Source organism: Oncorhynchus mykiss, chromosome 8 (assembly GCF_013265735.2).
Source record: "Oncorhynchus mykiss isolate Arlee chromosome 8, USDA_OmykA_1.1, whole genome shotgun sequence".
In the NCBI taxonomy this organism is placed as follows: domain Eukaryota; kingdom Metazoa; phylum Chordata; class Actinopteri; order Salmoniformes; family Salmonidae; genus Oncorhynchus; species Oncorhynchus mykiss.
The window spans coordinates 71,015,969-71,029,389 of record NC_048572.1 but is presented as its reverse complement, the minus strand read 5'-3'; the positions used below and the strand labels follow the sequence as shown (position 1 = coordinate 71,029,389).

The following is a 13,421-nucleotide window of genomic DNA, read 5'->3' as shown; positions in this document are numbered from 1 at the left end:
GGTAAGGTATGATTGAGTAGTTTACAGAAAACAATTAGATCTGCCAAGGGATTTACGAACAACTTTTGCCACACCAAATAAACATTGAAAATAAACATTGAAATTACTAAATTTCCTGCTGTACTAACTTCCGCTTCCACTAATGCAATTCAACGTCATGTTAAAAAGGTTAATACACTTTATCAGAATTCCATGTATTGTAGAGTATGGTCTAACTAAGTGTTGTGTTCTCTGCAGCTGTCCTACCCCTGGCTGTGACGGAAGTGGCCATGTTACAGGAAATTATGCATCACATCGAAGGTAATTAGACACTTAACACCAGCTAGTAAATACTGTACGGCCTGGTTCAGAGGAACTATGTTGACTGTTTCATATTGATCGGTATTATATACTGCTGAAAATGAAAGGGATTTTTTTTTTTTTTAAATAGCATTGTGATAACTCTGGTTTGGATCCTCTGTCTGTAGTGTATCTGGGTGTCCCCTGGCTGACAAGACTCTCAAATCACTGATGGCAGCCAACTCTCAGGAACTAAAGTACGTGTTGTCCTGTCAGTCATCATCTTACCACTGTTTATAGACATGTCATTCACCTGTGTGGGTTCACTGATTCAACTTTGTGCTGTTTTATTTGTTTGCATTATACATTCCACCTGGTCTCATGTCGTTTTAGTCATACATTGACTATATTGAATATGGACTTTTCTCCAATTCATGTGATCAGGCTGCATACATATACATTATGCGATGTACTGGGTATCTACTGACCTCATACTTTTATTTTTTTAAATTCATGCATTTAAATATGATATCATTGTCCCAGACAACGTGGCACTGAGCTTTGCCTGTTCTGTCGGTCTCTCCGCCTGCAGGTGCCCAACACCTAGTTGTGATGGATCTGGACATGTGACAGGGAATTATTCTTCACACAGAAGGTAGTCTAGACTGGATCACACAAATTACTGAGTAGATGAATAGGGATGTGTTTGAATCTCATTGTCTAGGTATTTATTTTTGATTAGTTTATACATTTTAGACAATTAATAAACTGCGATTTAACTGATTTGATTCTTGTTGTTGCTTAATGTTGTTTCCAATGACAGGCTATGTGAGAACATCATCTTATCACTGATGAAAGAGTTTGCTTTATTTTAGCCCTAAAGTAGTGTTCATTATTGTTAAACCATATTGTCTCTAAACATTTGTAGTTTGTCAGGATGTCCACGTGCCAGAAAGGGAGGCTTGAAGCTTACACCAAACAGAGATGAAAAAGACGACCAAGAAATAAAGTAAGATATGATTTCTGTTTCATATTTGTTGTTTTAGTTTTTTAATTTTCTTGTTAACTATTCTAGTGCTGGCATGCATGCCTATGTGAATGAAAGTACTTGTATCGTGTTGTAAAGAGGTCATTATACCAGAAAGACAAAAAGGAAATTTTCCTGTTCATAATTTACTAAAGCTATCTTTCAAGGATTAACAACGTTAACATGTTTCAAATGTTGTAATATTTTTTGTTGCCTTAATAGAATATCTGGCTTATCATGCTCTTGTGTGCATTGTGTTCTTGTATTGTTTATTTAAGGTCCCCCATACTATGGGATGTGATCAAAGCTTAATTATTCTAGATGCAGTTGTCTCTGTAAAAAGCAGTATGTAAAGTACTTAAGTAAAAAATATTAAGGTACTACCTAAGTAGTTTTTTGGGGTATCTGTACTTTACTATTTATATTTTTGACTACTTTAACTTTTACCTGACGAAAGAAAATAATGTACTTTTTACTCCATACATTTTCTCCGACAACCAAAAGTACCCGTTACATTTGGAATGTTTAGCAAGACAGGAAAACTGTCAAATTCAAGCACTTGTCAAGAGAACACGTGGTTATCCCTACTGCCTCTGGACTGGCGGACTCAATAAACACATGCATCTTTTGTAAATAATGTTGGAGTGTACCCCTGGCTATCCATACATCTTAAAAACAAGAAAATGGTGCCGTCTGCTTTGCTTAATATAAGGATATTATACTTATACTTTTACTTTTTATACTTAAGTATATTTTAGCAATTAGATGTACTTTTGAGACTTAAGTATATTTAAAACCAAATACTTTTAGACTTTTACTCAAGTATTATTTTAATGTCTGACTTTTACTTGAGTAACTTTCTATTAAGGTATCTATACTTTTACTCAAGTATGACATTTGGTACTTTTTCCACCACTGGCAAAAAAGTATTATTGGGGGGGAAATTATGTACTTGATTACTGCTTAAATCCAAGCTCAGATGTATGAGACCTTGTTTACATCTACATCTGGACAGATTGACCCTTCTTTTGAGATACTAATGCAGGGCCAAAACGTTAGGAGTTAGACTGGAATATATCTCATGCACAATAGGGTGGGTGAGAGAACCTACATGTAGTGCATCTGTAAGGCTATTAGATTATTGTAAATTGTAGGCAATATGGCATTATTCCATTGTCCCGATGCCTTATACTCTTAGAAAAAAGGGTTCCGAAAGGGTTCTTCAGCTGTCCCCAAGGGATAAACCTTTGTGGTTCCAGGTGTAATTTTGGGTTCCATGTTGAACCATCTGTGGAATGGGTTCTACATGAAACTCAAAAGGGTTCTTCTTGGAACCAAAGGGGCTCTTCCTGGAACGAAAAATGGTTCTTCAAAGGGTCCTCCTATGGGGACAGCCAAAGAACCCTTTTAGGTTCTAGATAGCATTTTTCCCTAGGAGTCTACATATACCTGTAGTGTATGGATGAATGTAAGTAATGTGGTTGGGGTTGTTTTGTCCTCTAAGTGCTACTGGTGCTCTACTGAACAACAGAGTGCAACAATCTTTGTTACAGTAGCACTCTGTTCTGTTTGTACACTAGTTCTATGTACCATCTCAGCCTGCCTTTCACCTTTACCAATAAGGGAAGGGGTCGGAAACCCTTACATGACAATTATGTGTAATTCATGTCACTCCATTACTGACCTGGGAAATGTAATTACCCTTATAACTCTTAATAATATTCAACAAGATGTTTTGTTTATGTTATATCAATCTGAATGTGTAAATTATTCCAAAGTTTTTGTGGATTAACAACTTGGTTGCTACGATTATTTGAGCCTGTTGTCAGTTTTGTTGACTACATTTTTAATCAGCATTTTACTGGATTAATCAACATAATGGTTTGACAAATCTTCCGGTCTAGTTAGTGAGGGATGTTTATGAACTGTGAAAATGATTTGTTTGAGTATATATGCATTTATTATGTGTGGTTTAAGAGGTTAAGTAAAGTCGTCTCAACTCAGTTCGACAGCATTTTGATCTACTTACATTTCCATTGTACCGAAACTGTGAACAGCGATATATTGACATATCTCAGATCATACGGTATTTACTACCTCTGTCACATCAAATGGTTTCAACTGCAAAACTATTCTGAGGAAAAAACAGCTCACTGGTGACAATCTTTCTCCTCTGCCTCATCTGAATGAGAATAGGCATCTCTCACAGGGGCACTCAGAACATTGTCAACAGTCTGTGTTACAACATGACTCCCTCCACTACAGTAGCAGTACAAGGGGAGGACACCAGGTAGTAATAAACCTGACTCCTGGGGTGTATTCAGTAATGTTAAACGTTCTGAATGTTGCTGAAATAGAATGAATAGACCTGATATAAGCATATCTGTTCTATACGATACATTACAAAACGTTCAGATAGAAATGTATCACCCTCCTTAACGAACCCCTTGTTTGTCTTCCTGCTAGGTGTCCAGTGATGGGTTGTGATGGCCAGGGCCACACATCAGGGAAGTACACATCTCACCGCAGTGCAGGGAGCTGCCCCCTTGCTGCCAAGAGGCATAAAGAGTCATCCATCAATGGCCTCCCCTTCCCCTGGAATAAGGCCTGCAAACAGGAACTGCCCCACTGTCCCCTGCCCGGTTGCAATGGCCTTGGACACGCCAATAACGTGTTTGTCACCCATAGAAGGTTAGCCTGCATTCACTCCATTCATTGTGTCCCATACAATACTAAGGAAACAAGTTTATTTTAAAGTTTGTAAGTGAAGTTTCTCATTATTTTTCATTTTATTTGTAAATAGTTTGTCTGGATGCCCTCTTAATGCTCAGAGTATTAAGAAGAAGATGACAGGAGAGGAGATGATGACTATTAAACTTCAAGCCAGCAGTGGTAAGGCATTAATATATGGTTTACTAACATGTTCTGTTTGTGCTGGTGGACTGTACATGTATGCTTTGGCAGGATAATGTATGTTATGGAAATTTCATCTCAGTACCATCAAAGTATGTTTAGTCCCCCTGCTAGTTGATTCACTGAAGCAGCAGGTTTAGCTTGATTTTCATGCGAGTATTTCCTATTTTCAAACAGGAGTCGACAACAACGATGACGTGCAACACTTGGATCATGAAATCAAAGAACTGAATGAATCCAACCTGAAAATAGAAGCTGACATGATGCAACTGCAGACCCAAGTAACTATCCACAACTGTGATTTGTTTTTTAAAGGATTCATGCCCGGTTCAGGTTGACAAGTTTCCCTCTCCCCTGAAAGCAGATTTCATCGATGGAATGTAACCTGAAGACAATTGAGGAGGAGAACAAGATGATTGAACAGCACAACGACAGCCTTCTGAAGGAGTTAGCTCACCTCAGCCAAGCTCTCATCAACAGTCTCACAGATATCCAACTGCCTCAAATGGTACAGTGGGCCTCATACGAACCTCCTCATTTGCACATGCAGCTTTTATCAAATAAATACAAATACTGAGCTATATTGTATGCTAATAAAATGATTTTATTTAACAAGTAATAATTTATTTTCTCAGAAAGATAGGGGTCAAAATTATTGGCACTCCTGTTTTCAATACCTTTTAATTCCTCACCGTGCGAGGATAATGGCACTGAGCCTTTTTCTAAAATGTTTTGAGATTGGAGAACAGATTTGGAGAGAGCTTAGACCATTCCTCCACATCTTTCCAGATCCTTGATATCAGTCTTCTGCTCTTATGGACTGCCCTCAAATTCAAACCACAGGTTTTTAATGGGGTTCAAGTCCGGACACTGAGATGGCCATTTTAAAATGTTGATTTTGTGGTCAAGTAACAATTTCTTTGTGGATTTTGATGTGTGCTTGTAGTTATTGTCTTGCTGGAAGATCCACTTGCAGCCAAGATTCAGCCTCCTGGCAGAGGCAACCTGGTTTTTGGCTAAAATTTCCTGGGCTGTGTCTGAAATCTGGCTTGCCTACTAGTTACATAAACGACATACTGTGTACTAATCGTACTACATACTATTTAGAATGCACTGCCTAGTAAAAAGGTATGCTGTAAGCAACAAATATCAACATAATACTCATTCATATTGATAAGGCGTCATCTAATGCCCATTCGCCCTTGTTCCCTACCATTCCTTCATTTTTGTAAAGTGTGTCCCCTATTCTGATTATCAGCTGTTTTCAGCTGTGAAAAGACGATTGTCTTGTGCAGTGAATTCTAGATGAGAAATCCAAATGAGTATGACATCCTGGCATTTAAAGTATACAACATCAAAATGTCACATACTATAAAACTGCCTATTTTCACATACCCAAAATGGCTACTATTTAGGACGTAAGTATAGGTATTTGGACACAGCCCTGGAACTGGGTAAAGTTGATTATGCCGTTGACCTTAACAAGGGCCCCAGGACCAGTGGAAAGCCCCATAACATCAAAGATTCACCACCATATTTTACAATATGTTTGGGGGTATTTTCTGCTAATGTATATCTATTTCGACGCCAAACCCACCACTGGTGTGCTGGGCCAAAGAGCTCTATTTTCATGTCATCCTACAATTTAAATGCCTGGAGTTCGGAGGAATGGTCTAAGATCCTTCCAAATGTGTCCTTCAATTTCTTCAAACATTTTAGGAAAAGGCTCAGTGCCATTCTGCCCGCAAGGTGAGGTATTGATAACAGGGATGCCAGTCATGTTGACCCCTATCTTTTTGAGAAAAACAAATGACATTTTAAACATCTCTTTATCTGAGCAATTATGTAAGTCTAAAATAATATCATTTTTGAATGTTTTTGAGAATATAGCTCAGTATTGTATTATTTTACACAGTATTTTTTGCTCATCTTTATCAAGAGTGGCAATAATTCTAGATCGGACTGTCTATATCTATAGTGACATTACATTATTATTGTCACTATAAGCTTCAGTTTGTGAACTAATATTTGAAAATGTTTGTGTTTCAGGGGCCCATCAGCGAGCATAATTTCGAAGCCTATGTAAACACATTAACAGATATGTACAACAGCTCTGAGCATGACTACTCTCCCGAGTGTAAGGCTCTCTTGGATAATATCAAACAGGCTATGAAGGGAATCCACGTTTAAGCTGTCGAGCCATCAAGAGGAGGTATCTTTGAGTTGGGATAATGGCACTGGATGGCTGTGTGCAGTGCTGGCTTAGTTGCATGTATAAGACAAGGCTTTGGGAAATGTGTCGACATTTCACCGTTGAATACGTTGTACTGAGACAATTACCAGCCAAAAATCATTTGTATTGTTTTATAATGCTTCTGTATTCACTTGACATGTTTTTCTGGTGAGATTTCTACCCCCTTGCACTTCATTCTTTTGAATGGTTTGCTTGATTTAAATCTATTTATTTTTTGTCTTTTTTATATTATTATTATTTATAATCCTTATTCATCAATGTATTTATTTCCACACGTTTGTATTTATTTCTGTCATTGTAAAATGCTAAATATTTAATCTTTTGACTAATTCTGCACATTGTAAATGACATTGAAGCACGTTCCAGTTTCAACCATAGCTCTCTTTCGTCATCTAGTGGTGGTTTATTTATATATCAGATCAAGTCATAATACAATCATTTGTATCTCCCATGAAGGTGGAGAACTCTACCAGAATAATCCAGAATCAACATGTTTTTTAATTGTTGCTTTTGCTTTCTATTTAATATTCAACACTGAATGTATGGTAAGATCTAAAAATGCAATGTTAGTGTACATCTCTTAATTCAACAATATGTTAAGTTGACTGCAATTAGGGGAATTGCTTTCAGCTGTTCGCAAAATGCAACATTATTTTATTTCATTCAATGAACTGAATGTCAGATTCAACTTGAGTGTGTCGCTCGAATAGATCAACTGACCGCACTAAGAAAACGGAATTATCCACCAACTTTTTTCTTAAATTATATAGATATTAAACTGCCTTCTGTGCACATGCTGTGTGTGCATATATGTGCCTACATGTAAATGAATACATAAAATATACGGTACTCTGTTTTGTGGTAGGACAGTTATGTGGCTGGTGTCTAATTTATTGTACAGTACACTTTTCAAAGGAGAAAATGTTCTTAATGTTTATATGCCATTTCAAATCTTTTAAGCATCGTCTCGGTACTGTAGCTGTAATCTCAAAGTCAGGTCTTGAAGTTTCACAGGGTAGGAAGTGTTAGTGCTTTTCTACTTGTTACATCTCTTCAGCGTGGGAAAGCAGAAGTTGCTGGAAGAAATGTAACACCACCATACAAACATTTACTCTGGTTTAAGCTATTCTGACATCCTTACATACATAACATGTTAGCTAATATATACTTAATGGTGGTCAGTGGCATTTCAGTTTCTGTATGTCACATCAATTTGAAAATGTCCCCCAAAAGCACTTGGTGGCGTAAATATCACTGCAGGTTCTTTAGGGCCAGATTCAATAAGCGTTTGCACCTTGGTAAATCAAGACCATATTGTCAATAATGGACAACTGTCAATATAAATGTTCAGTTCATCACTACTATGAAGCAAAAAGAGACAAACAAACAATGATATTGTTAGTTCTTAACTGTTTATTTTCAATTGTTTATTATTTATTTTTAAATTGAGTTGTGAATCAGTTGCACTTTTTTTATTTTGTATTTCAGATTAGTTCTATTGCCCTGGGGTTCCAGAAAAAGATGAAGCTTTCTTTGTTTGTAAGCATTGCTCTTGATGTCACAGGAAAATGTTATTATTTTGACGTTTGCATGGGTTGATAGTCTTATCAAGTTACAATAAATTGAGTTTGACTTGGCCTGCTACACATTTCCTGAGGAGGAATTGGAAGTGCATATCTGCAAAACAAAGCCAAATTTAGGACACTTGTTGAGGAAAATACTTTATTTTATCCAAATACTCAACTCATTCTAAAGAATTGTAATCTTTAAAAATGTAATCATTGACGGTTTGTTTAACTTAATAATTGTGTTAATTTATCATTCGTAATATTTAATTAACATACCACACATTGTTTGCTCAGGAAGTTTTGTGAAGAATATTTATTTTTCTCTGTTTAGTATTTGATGTTTTGTAATGTGAACTGGATTTTTGTGGAATGATATTAGTATGATGAAACTGTATTGGACATTTTCTTTAAAATGTTGTTTTTTCAGTTCAAGTAGTTTGTAAATCGAAAGTTCCTATTACTTTTACTATTTCATAAGCAGATATGCGCTGTGCTGTACAGTTTGTGTATGGTAGAAATAAAACTTTTTAAATGGTTGTGTGATTCTCAGATGTAAAGTAGTATGTTGGCAATGCCTTACAGCACAAATAATCTTTGATTGAAGTCTACTTCACACTGTATTATATAATCTCTCAAAATATATTTGAATGAGATTTAACAACTGCTCCTTGGGCAGTAATTATCTACTGGAAATGGAAAAGAAAATATTGGATGGCTCAATATTGGTTAACCCAGAATTTCCATATTGGTGCCTCTTTTTCATCCCCATACTCTCATTGTTGCTTCATGAGATTGATACGAGTATGACAAGTCTGCCACCTGGTGGCGGATATCAATAAGACAAGACATCTCAGATGAGAAAGTAGACCATCTGTGTAATACAGTTAAATAGGCCTATTCTTTGCGCATTGTTGACCATTTTGTTGAGGACAAAGGAGTATATTCATTGAAATTCAATCAATTGACAATCCTCATAGAATTGTTAGTGTATAATACAGTGTGTTATGTTTATTCACAATGAAGTTAGATTAGAGTGAGCAGCAGGCCTTGCCAAGCAGCAAGACTACAACAGTGATAGTTGTCAAAGAGAGTACAAAAGCAGAGAGCAGTAAGAATCAACCCATTTGAACTTGTCACCTGATGTTGAGGTTTCTTGCTAGCTAAGCTTACATGACATTCAGATACAGTTAGCAACTTAGCGGTATACATTTCAGCACACCTCAACCAAGTATAGGCCAGCTAAAGGTAACTGCTAAAATAATGGAAACACGAGTAAATGAGGGATACGAAGTATATTGAAGGCAGGTGCTTTCACACAGGTGTGGTTCCTGAGTTAATTAAGCAGTTAACATCCCATCATGCTTAGGGTCATGTATAAAAATTCTGGGCAGGCCATTATTTTTACTACCATGACTATGCCCCCATAGAATATGTATTAGTTCGGAATACTTTGGCACCAAAACAAATACTCCATGTTGATCTATACAAATAGCCTTCGAGTGACACGCCTCCATCACTGCACCAGCCGTTTGGTGGTGGAAGCAGTGTGGATTCCTGAGACTGTGTCGGTCAAGGAGACCAGAGGCTGGCTGTGAGGGTAGGCCGAGAGAATCAGAGGCTGGCTGATCAGAGCTGGGCTGTGAGGGTGGGCTGAGGAGATCAGAGGCTGGCTGATCAGAGCTGGGCTGTGAGGGTGGGCTGAGGGGGCCGAAGAGGTAGTCGCACCCTGGAGGGTCCCTGGAAGGTCCATATGTGTCGCATCAGAGTCCATAGATGACACATATCCCTCCACCTCAGTGGAAGGGGGTGTTTCAGAGGGGCGGGGCTGCCTCCTGGATGGGCTTCCAGGTTGGCTGGCTGGTTGCTGAGGCGAGGGCGGCGTGGTATGTTTGGACCTCCAGAAACGTCCTCCTTACATGCATCTCCTGCTGGTGTCTCTTCCAGGTCGGGGTCACCGGGGTCGGGGGTATGTGGAGGGGGGACTGGTCCAGAGAGGAACTGGTCTGGGTGGGCTTGGTACCGTGGGACTCGGCTGGCTGGGGAATAGTGCTAGTGTTGCTGGTGGTGGTGGGAGTCTTCTCCACAGGCCTATTGTCAGGGGAGCTGTCCTTGGGTTTGGCTGGGTCTGTGTCTGCAGGGCTCATGGCCTGAGTCTCCTCTCTCTCCTCCCCTGGTCTTGTCTTGTCACTCAGCCTGAAACACAACTCTGTGTTTTGCTGTCCTCGTCCAACATGTTCATGTTCTTGCCTGTGATTTTCCCCATCTTGCCGTAGCCGGAGGCGGGGGTGCCTCTGCCCTTCAGTCTCGCTGGCAGCAGCATCCTGATGATGGAGATCATCAACACGGCAATCCTCCAGCGTTTAAGGGGGACCTTAGATTAGAATACATTACTTTACATTAGATTACCACCAAACCCCACAAATCATGACAAGGCGTACGTCCAAAATGGCCTATATAGTGCACTACTTTTGACCAGAGCCATTCTTTATGGGCCTGGTAATTTGTACAGACCTTCTGTTACACATTGCCCTCCAGGTGTCGTTGCTGCCAGCGGTACAGGACGGGAGGGTCACCTTTCCCCGGCACGACCTCAAACAGCTCTCTCACCATAGTAATCTTTTTCACTGTCAGTAGTGTTGGAATGGTCTACGCGGTCTGAATTTGGAGTCTTGGAGTGGACAGTGGAGTTGGAGTTGTTGATGCCGTGTTTGCAGTCAGGTGAAGATGTGACAGTCGAAGCAGCCACGGAAACAGCCACAGAGTCCACTTTGTCCTCCATCTTGCCTGTTTTGTAATGACCAATAGCAGGCAGACGAGGGCAGTGCTAGTATTCCAGAGGTAGAACGAGTCTTGAACCTCAAGGAGATGGGGGAGGCGTTTAGGGAGGAGTAGCAGGAGACGTGCGTGGAGCTATGGTGTCTGCCGTCACCCTTATCACCTCCTGGTAGCTGGAGACATGGCCTTGGCTTCAGTGTGGCTGGTGGGCTAGGACTAGCTGGTTGCCTGGAGCTACCAGGTGGACTATCCAATGGTGTAGGGACTATCCAGACTACCGCCCAGGATCTTCAACCTGTCAGGCTGCAGCGGTCGTTTCTGTCGTTTGTTACAGTGTCTGTCACTAGATCTGGAGGACCTAGAAGATATACACTGCTCAAAAAAATAAAGGGAACACTTAAACAACACAATGTAACTCCAAGTCAATCACACTTCTGTGAAATCAAACTGTCCACTTAGGAAGCAACACTGATTGACAATACATTTCACATGCTGTTGTGCAAATGGAATAGACAAACAGGTGGAAAATTATAGGCAATTAGCAAGACACCCCCAATAAAGGAGTGGTTCTGCAGGTGGTGACCACAGACCACTTCTCAGTTCCTATGCTTCCTGGCTGATGTTTTGGTCACTTTTGAATGCTGGCGGTGCTTTCACTCTAGTGGTAGCATGAGATGGAGTCTACAACCCACACAAGTGGCTCAGGTAGTGGAGCTCATCCAGGATGGCACATCAATGCGAGCTGTGGCAAGAAGGTTTGCTGTGTTTGTCAGTGTAACAGTATAACTTTAGACCGTCTTATACTGTTACATCAATGTAGTGTCCAGAGCATGGAGGCGCTACCAGAAGACAGGCCAGTACATCAGGAGACGTGGAGGAGGCCGTAGGAGGGCAACAACCCAGCAGCAGGACCGCTACCTCCGCCTTTGTGCAAGGAGGAGCAGGAGGAGCACTGCCAGAGCCCTGCAAAATGACCTCCAGCAGGCCACAAATGTGCATGTGTCTGCTCAAACGGTCAGAAACAGACTCCATGAGGGTGGTATGAGGGCCCGACGTCCACAGGTGGGGGTTGTGCTTACAGCCCAACACCGTGCAGGACGTTTGGCATTTGCCAGAGAACACACACAAGATTGGCAAATTCGCCACTGGCGCCCTGTGCTCTTCACAGATGAAAGCAGGTGACAGACGTGACAGAGTCTGGAGACGCCATGGAGAACGTTCTGCTGCCTGCAACATCCTCCAGCATGACCGGTTTGGCGGTGGGTCAGTCATGGTGTTAGGTGGCATTTCTTTGGGGGGCCGCACAGCCCTCCATGTGCTCGCCAGAGGTAGCCTGACTGCCATTAGGTACCGAGATGAGATCCTCAGACCCCTTGTGAGACCATATGCTGGTGCGGTTGGCCCTGGGTTCCTCCTAATGCAAGACAATGCTAGACATCATGTGGCTGGAGTGTGTCAGCAGTTCCTGCAAGAGGAAGGCATTGATGCTATGGACTGGCTTGCCCGTTCCCCAGACCTGAATCCAATTGAGCACATCTGGGACATCATGTCTCGCTCCATCCACCAACGACACGTTGCGCCACAGACTGTCCAGGAGTTGGCGAATGCTTTAGTCCAGGTCTGGGAGGAGATCCCTCAGGAGACCATCCGCCACCTCATCAGGAGCATGCCCAGGCGATGTAGGGAGGTCATACAGGCACGTGGAGGCCACACACACTACTGAGCCTCATTTTGACTTGTTTTAAGGACATTACATCAAAGTTGGATCAGCCTGCAGTGTGGTTTTCCACTTTAATTTTGAGTGTGACTCCAAATCCAGACCTCCATGGGTTGATAAATTTGATTTCCATTGATAATTTTTGTGTGATTTTGTTGTCAGCACATTCAACTATGTAAAGAAAAAAGTATTTAATAAGAATATTTCATTCATTCAGATCTAGGATGTGTTATTTTAGTGTTCCCTTAATTCTTTTGAGCAGTGTATAATGTCTAGAAGTTCTAGAATGTGTCCTAGAAAGTGTTTTCGTTCTAGATGTTCCGGGGGAAGTCAGAGATGTAGCTACAGGAGGACCTCCCAGAGCAGGAGTCTGAGTCAGTAGAACCAGAAGGGAGATAATGAATACCAGGTCGTCAACAGCCAGTCCACTAATAATAACAACCTTCAGGATGTTAAAGCTTTGAACCCAATGAAATCCTACTTTCTGCCTGGCAGACAGAAGGCTCCATAAATCATTCTGTTATAACGAGGTTCCCCTCAGTGGTCAGGATGTCTAAATGTAGCTTCTTCATGCCCAACCGCCTCTCCAGCGCTGGAGGTATTTGTAGTTGAGGCTGCCGCCCTCTGTGAACTTGTTTATCAGGTCTCTGCAAGATTACTTTCTTACAACAAATGCTGTTCAACGTGCTTAACAAATAAAACCAATTACAATTGAGTAGTCTAAGAAGATAAGACTAGTGATCTGTCCCAAATGGCACCCTCATCAAAACTGGGTGGAATAGGGTGCTATTTGGGTTTAAATTCTGAATTATTCAATGGTTATCAATGTTGTTTTTTTATGCACGTGAAACATCACTTTGAATTCACAATGAATTATGACAGAGGAAA

The 13,421-nt window shown here is 40.7% G+C and overlaps 1 protein-coding gene across 9 annotated transcripts in view; it reads left to right on the top strand.

The window, feature by feature from the left end:
- Positions 1–8,577, top strand: part of LOC110530472 (suppression of tumorigenicity 18 protein) — a 62,454-nt gene extending 53,877 nt beyond the window's left edge. For 8 of the 9 annotated variants that reach the window (XM_021613560.2, XM_021613564.2, XM_036986110.1 and 5 more), the window contains 9 exons: positions 238–300; positions 468–536; positions 872–934; positions 1,208–1,288; positions 3,773–3,997; positions 4,110–4,198; positions 4,397–4,500; positions 4,581–4,727; positions 6,269–8,577. In XM_021613560.2, coding sequence (XP_021469235.2) covers positions 238–300; positions 468–536; positions 872–934; positions 1,208–1,288; positions 3,773–3,997; positions 4,110–4,198; positions 4,397–4,500; positions 4,581–4,727; positions 6,269–6,409 — 982 coding nt within the window. In that variant the 3' untranslated portion in view covers positions 6,410–8,577. The remainder of the gene's footprint in view (positions 1–237; positions 301–467; positions 537–871; positions 935–1,207; positions 1,289–3,772; positions 3,998–4,109; positions 4,199–4,396; positions 4,501–4,580; positions 4,728–6,268) is intronic. The other variant, XM_021613572.2, reaches the window with a different exon arrangement.
- The last annotated feature ends 4,844 nt before the right edge of the window (positions 8,578–13,421 follow it).